This window comes from Musa acuminata, chromosome BXJ3-2 (assembly GCF_036884655.1).
Source record: "Musa acuminata AAA Group cultivar baxijiao chromosome BXJ3-2, Cavendish_Baxijiao_AAA, whole genome shotgun sequence".
NCBI classification, from domain to species: Eukaryota; Viridiplantae; Streptophyta; class Magnoliopsida; order Zingiberales; family Musaceae; genus Musa; species Musa acuminata.
This window is the reverse complement of record NC_088350.1, coordinates 29,821,710-29,828,293: the sequence shown is the minus strand read 5'-3', so window position 1 is coordinate 29,828,293 and position 6,584 is coordinate 29,821,710. Positions and strand designations below refer to the sequence as shown.

The following is a 6,584-nucleotide window of genomic DNA, read 5'->3' as shown; positions in this document are numbered from 1 at the left end:
CAAAAACCCCACTAAATTGCCAGAATAACTAAGAGTTTTCAGATTCATCAAACGCGATCCGATCATCAAATGGAGTTTGAAAAGATAAATCATTCATTCCTAAATAGAATCTACCAACCTAGTTTGCCTTGTGTTGTATTAAATATAAATAAAAAAAATTCTATTTTTGGACCCCTTTTTTCTAAAATAAATATAATCGAAGCTACCGGAGCACTCTTAGTTGTGCGTGTACATATGCATGCGAGTGATCGGCTTGCAGGACGATGCGACGACAAGCTCGACTTTGTTTCATCTATTTCCATGTTCTTTTTGCGTCTTGTAGAGAAGTCGGCCCGTGGGAGGATGAGCTCGTGGCGAGGCGTCGTGATAGCAACCCCCTTCCACGAGGAAGAGGAGGAGGAGGAGGAGGCTGATCCCTTCTAGGTGATCACTCCCCATCTTATTCTCCCGGTTTGAGTAGTCGATTGAGTAGTCGATGGATCTGAGATTCTTCCTATCTTTCTCTGTTCTCTTTCGATTGCTGCCTGATAGGTTTATCGTCTAAGGATTTTGTCAGATCCGATGCGGTGCGGTTACTTCGGGGTAAATTTATAACCTCAACTAGGTTTAGAAGATGTGTTATTCTCTCGCTTTTATTACGATGATTCTTTAATTCATTCATTTGGTTGATTTGAAATGTTTGACTCTATTAAGAATCTTAATTATGATCGTCCAGATCACGTTTATAAAAAATATATATCCCCAATTAATGCCCACATGTTTGGTTGAGTAATCTACCCGGAAGTGTTAATAATAAATTAAGATCGTCTCGTGTCTAACTATTTAAACTTTTAGATGCAATGTCATTGATAAAAAAAAAATTTAAGAGATTCCAATTAAAGGCACTAGTGATCTTATTTAAATGGCATTCGGTAGATGAGCTGCTATCTTTGATCATATACGGTCAGAGGGCACCAGCCCTCTTAAAAAATTATCTGAAGCAATTGAGTCTGCATTTTAATTTTCTTGAGAGAAGGGGTTCGCAGCTGTTGATAGTTGATGAATTCCCTGTGCAGTCTAATCTTCAAACTCATTTGAAAATATAATTGAGCTGCATATGGAAGTACCTTAATGGGTCCACCGAGTACAGCTGCTAATATATCACATTGATCAATGCTCGGCAGCATCAGTTGTTGGAGAAAATCTTTTACTAGGATGAAGTTTCACCCTGCTACATTTGGCAATATTTTTAAGGTGTCTGTTCACCAAGGCAATTGTTTCTTATGTCTGTCTACAAATTTAACAATGGTTTGTTAATTGCTAACATCTTAAGCATTTTAGCTAAACCAAGAATGTTTTGAATTCGTGCACTTATCTATCTTTCCAAAGCTTATATTTTTTAGTGCTAGTTTAGCACTGTTGGTCTCTTGAAACCAATTCTCAACTTTCCTGCTCAGGTGATTTTCCCGACTCTGATGTTTATTTCATATTAATTTGGTACAGTAAACTGTAATCCAGTTTTCCTGCATTTTCTCTTGTACACTTTTCCTCATCTCCAAAAGAAATGTTCCATTGCCATCTCTCATTGTCACTCCATTTTGAAGGATGAGTTTCTTTTTTTGTTTAAGCAGTATCCTCTTTTTCGTCTCGTTGAATGGGAGCAGATCAGCACAGTTGCACTGTCTTGAAGCATATATGTACCGATCACATATGATGAGTTTCTTTTGTCATTAGGGCGGTGGTCATTTTATTCCAGTGCATATCTTTTCATGAATCCTTGTTCTATCGACATCGAATGTTCTCTAGAAACACCATTCTCCAAAGCATATGAGAAAATCACTCTAAATTCCTTTTTTTACTCCTATCTTGCAACTGATTTCTCAAATTTGGCAACTTTTTTATTACTCTATCCATTTACTAGTTAATTATGTATCTGCACCCAGCACTACCGTTATCATATCTCTCTACATGGGATCTTAGAAATAAATGCATATTATCCGTCATTGCATGATGAACATATGCGAGACTGACTTCCTGATCGATGAAACTATGAATGAAGCTCTTGGTCTTGTTGTAAAGATATGCAATAAAGTATGAAGTCTTGCTATTTCAGGATTCTCGGCTGACTGTCCCTTTTGAGTATATTCTATATCGGTATCTACAGTAAAAGACTTGAACTCTTTCAGTGGCTTTTTCTGGTAGCAGTGACAGAGGCATGCAATGGAAGGTCTCCCTAACCCTAAGTTACTTAAAGGCAAGGATTTGCCCTTTTGTTAATGGCTATTGTCTAGGGAGATGTTTTGTACTCGCCCATGGATGGTCATCAAGTTCAAAGCAATGTTCGTTCTCCTTCCTGACTGACTTTTATATTGTAGATGTTTCGGGCTTTAATTTTAAGAAGGCTTCTCTATTTCATAGGTGGATTAATTGTCAGGATGTTGGGTAATTCCTATTATCTGAGCTATTAGTGTGATCTAATTTAGCTTCTTGTTAAATATTCCAGTGGATCTGAAAGAAATTTGCTAACTGAAGCGGACACATTTTTGTAGTCATCATCTTGATGCTGGAACCTGCCTGTAACATTTGTGAGGTCAGATAAGTAGGAAAATTATGGTGCTTCAATGGGACTCCATCTTATGGTGTGGCAGTCTTCAGTTAGTTTAGAACAACAACTGCTATAAATGATCAATTTGTGAAATTCTAGTACTAACAAATGTGTATTTGGAAGTGTTATTTTCACATTGATGGAGGTGCCACAGATTGATGTTTGCCATTAATTCAGGTTGTGAACTTTTGACCTAGGCAGATATGAATTGTCTCTGCAGACGTTCTTGCAAACTAGTGTGTTAAAAAAATGATCAATTTTTTGCTTTTTGTTATGTGTCAAATTCTCTCACATTCTTGGCGTTCTCTTTGTTCATTCTTGTAGGTTTCTGCAGAGGGTGACTCAGTTGTGCAAGTAGAACATGAGGGACTGAGACAAAATGTAATTTTCACTACAATTTCTCTCTCATTCATCAATTGCCAAATTACTATGAGCTCAGAAGATAAAAGGGAAGAGCTCATGCCTTCACTGCCTCCGTAGCTACCAAAAGGCCTGTGTCAGCCTCAGAAGCCGCTGCACCCCTGAAGAGCAAGATTGCTAGGCTTCCTATGTTGAAGTAGATGAAACAACCACAATGGTGGGTGACAAAGGAACCAAAATCTGTTCCCACAATGCATTGCCACCCTGGACCATATGACCTGTCAAACTCCTGCAGTTTTACAAATTCCATTGTAAGAGGAAGAGGAAACAAGACAATGAATGGATGAGTCTTTGTTAGTTAGCCAAGATACTCGAAATTACCTTCTTGATGAAACAGGCTATCTCAGTGGAATCTGTGACATCAAATTCATCCAGTGCCTTCCCAGCCAAACGGAGAGCATCCTGCTGCATGGTTTGCAGCATATCGGTCTCTCCGATGATTGCCTGGCTTTCCAGCATAGTTGGGTGTTTGCTCTGTAGGTTTGAGGAGAATGGTCGAGCTGAGACCTCTAACGCCAATGCTAGGTTTTTCAGGGAGAAGGATTGTTAGTTGTGGGGGAAGGAGAAGCGGTGGTCTCAATTATATCATACTGGGATATGGAGGTAACATTCGTGGGTGCTGGTGGACGGGCCACGTCTGTTGAAGATGGAGCTTGTGGCCAGTAGTTGACATTCCGGAATATACCAATCAGCCCTTTGTAAAAATGAGGATATATGAGGCCTTGGCGGCAGGGATCTAAAATATTCTTTAGACAATGGCCATTGGATTTGTGCAGCCAGATTATTCATGGAGGTCCCTGGCCGACTCTTCTTCTGATGATTTTGTCTCTTGTCCCTTCGTTCATTCAGTATTTCTATGGTATGATAGAAGCAGTGGTGATGTGTGGTAAGTTGCATTCTGTCTAATGAAGTTTATGTTGATCATGCAACAAACGGTTGTTGATTCTTAAAAGAAACTGGCATATTATGTTTAGTCTTTTGCTACAAATATAAATGATTGTTTCAACTTTGTTTTCCTCATGTTATTGTCTGTGTTCTTTTTATTTGTTCGATTTAAAGAGGAAAAAATCAAGAAAAATTGGCCATAAAGTGTCTCTTGGTTGATGTGAATCATATGAATTCTTTTGTTCTGATTGATATGTAGAGCAGTGGCACGATCGAAGTGTGTGTCGGCGAGTAGCTGTCTAATTGGCTAATCCTCTTTTTCAGGGTGATGTCAGACAACGGATTTTCCAAGGAAGGATGCCAGTCTGAACATATGCTTCTAAGGTATGGGGTCTAGAAATTTAGTACAAGCTTCTGCTTCATAGATTTAACTTGTGGCTAGAACTGTCTTAAAGGGGGACCTCTGGAATAGTATCTATAGATTAAGAGTGGTGATGCTGGAAATCCGTGGAAGCAGGAAGCCCACTATTTTTGCTCACTTTTCCAGTGGCTTGAAATGACATGCAACTGGTTTGATTCTTCTGTTCCTTTGATTCCTCTCTGTCTCTCTCTCTCTCTCTCAAGAATGCTCATGTTACTTTGTTGGTGTCCTGCATCATCTGATATTCGTGGTCATACTTTATAATATTCATCAATTTTGTCCCACATATTTCCTGCAAAATGGCAACTGATGAGCAGGTGGAGAAGACTGCAGCGCATTCAGCGCTGATCGACGATATATTGCAGGCTACAAAAGTGACTGCAGCTGAGACAGGTGTTGGCCGACGAGCATAGTAGCCACGAGTCCCTTCCTCAGTAGTGTGATCTTGATGTGATCGTCTCCGAGTTCGGAAGCGAATCATGTGTATGGTATTCTGTCAAATCTCCAGCAATTCTGAGTTATATTAGTCTTTTATGAAGTCGCATTATCATTCTTTCGGTGTAAATTCATTAAGTAGGTCAGTTGTATCCCATTAGATAATCATATCCTAAGAAACAAAATAAACGGTGTCACCGAGACAACAGTTGACTTTCGTAATCGTGAGCCCCGCTGTCTTTGGGTATGGTGTGACATAGCGGAACCCATCTTTTGTTGTATAGGCGTAACCCATGAGAATTGGTCAATCAAACAAACATAAAATCATATGAATCGATATATCTCATCCATTCTTTTCCATGACAGGGTGGATCCCGGTGAGATGCTCGCCAACTATTTGATTCAATGCTTCCATGAGCCAGCGGTAGAAGCCAAAGAAACGACGCCCATCCGAGCTCGACTGCAGGCCACAGCTGTGCTTTTCTATCGCATGGGGAGTCGACGCCGACTTGCGTGTTGCTCTCCCCTCAATACAAGTCAAGCTGGATCTTCGGTGGATCAATGTGATCTCCCTCGGCTTGCTTGGAATTTGTAGGCGACAGTGCATCTGCTGCCGATGTCCCAAATTGACCGCAATGTGGGTTGACTTCATGCGGCCGGTCGTACTCGGCTGGCAATCCAATGGATGGACTTGGCGCCTCCCCATCAAGAACTATCTATCATCTGATAGCACCTATCTTTACTGTCTTAAATCCAGTGAATATTTAGTTTTGATCGGAGAACTGATGGCCCTCATCTCTCATGCAATATGCAGTTAATAGATTCAAATACTCGGGTACTAATCTTGGTGCGATCAATTGTCAACAGGCGTTCATGGATTCCCCAGAATGTTTCAGTGCATCCGAGAGAGATTGCTTGTTACAAGACTAAGATGGCACAAGTGTGGGATGGAAGAAAGAAAAATCCAACCAAACCACCCGGTTTCTCCGGGCATGGGAACACAAAGAATCCGCAGTCAAAAAAGATAGAAGCCACAAGGGGGTTTCATCCATGAACAGAGTCCCCTGGTCTCGTAACATGTCCATGTTGGAATAATGCCAGAGCTTCCGCTGATTGACTTCTTGACTTGTATCGTAGTTATTACGTGGATTTTGGTATGAAGATGATATGTCTGCTGTTTCCCTGTTCTATGGCGTCTCACCCGTCCATATATGACATGGTAGACTTTGGTGGCGAGCCTCCAAAGAGTCAAGCATCTCATTCCGATCCGCTTTCTTTCATATATAATTGGTGTCTTGAAAGCTACGTGATGAGTAGGATACGTATCCCTCTCAAGTTAGTAGTAATATAAAACGTTGGATGGACATCATGTGCAGCTCTCTAGACCTACTTACTCGTTCACATTACTTTGATGACTCGCATCGTCTCAAAATTGTAGTCAACCCGTCGATACTTGCAATGTAACAAGTGGCGTTGTGTATTGCCTGTTTACTACATGACAAAACGTAGCATTGTGGGGCCCATGCATGTGACTGTGACTATATAATGCAAGTATATAATTCCCGTGACAACTGTAAGTAAATATCGGATATATATATATATATATATATATATATATATATATATATATATATATATATGTATATATATATATATATGTATATATATATATATATGTATATATATATATATATGTATATATATATATATATGTATATATATATATATATATATATGTATATATATATATACATGTATATATATATATATATATGTATATATATATATGTATATATATATATATACATGTATATATATATATATACATGTATATATATA

At 39.2% G+C, this 6,584-nt stretch overlaps 1 protein-coding gene and 1 long non-coding RNA gene across 6 annotated transcripts; one reads left to right on the top strand and one right to left on the bottom strand.

The window, feature by feature from the left end:
- The first annotated feature begins 215 nt into the window (after nt 1–215).
- LOC135632083 (uncharacterized) lies at nt 216–6,225 on the top strand. 5 transcript variants are annotated; one of them, XR_010494605.1, is made up of 6 exons: nt 216–423; nt 532–582; nt 2,093–2,318; nt 2,909–3,890; nt 4,214–4,793; nt 5,112–6,225. It is a non-coding gene; the product is annotated as an uncharacterized LOC135632083 (long non-coding RNA). The 5 variants fall into 5 exon arrangements; XR_010494606.1 differs by lacking the exon at nt 2,093–2,318 and having other exon boundaries at nt 217–423; nt 4,214–4,273; nt 4,345–4,793; XR_010494603.1 differs by having other exon boundaries at nt 216–582.
- On the bottom strand, nt 2,931–3,463 carry LOC135632082 (uncharacterized). Its single transcript, XM_065140449.1, has 2 exons — nt 3,326–3,463; nt 2,931–3,233 (listed from the first exon to the last, which is right to left on the bottom strand). Exons 1-2 carry the CDS (start codon nt 3,461–3,463, stop codon nt 3,042–3,044), a joined length of 330 nt encoding a protein of 109 aa, XP_064996521.1. The 3' UTR covers nt 2,931–3,041.
- Nucleotides 6,226–6,584: the final 359 nt, after the last annotated feature.

What these genes read in the sequence shown, in the direction of transcription:
- LOC135632082 (XM_065140449.1), bottom strand. Translation starts at nt 3,463, where the DNA reads ATGCTGGAAAGCCAGGCAATCATCGGAGAGACCGATATGCTGCAAACC. An exon ending in TAGCCTGTTTCATCAAGAAG is followed by an intron (nt 3,234 to 3,325) that starts GTAATTTCGAGT and finishes GTAAAACTGCAG; the next exon opens with GAGTTTGACAGGTCATATGG.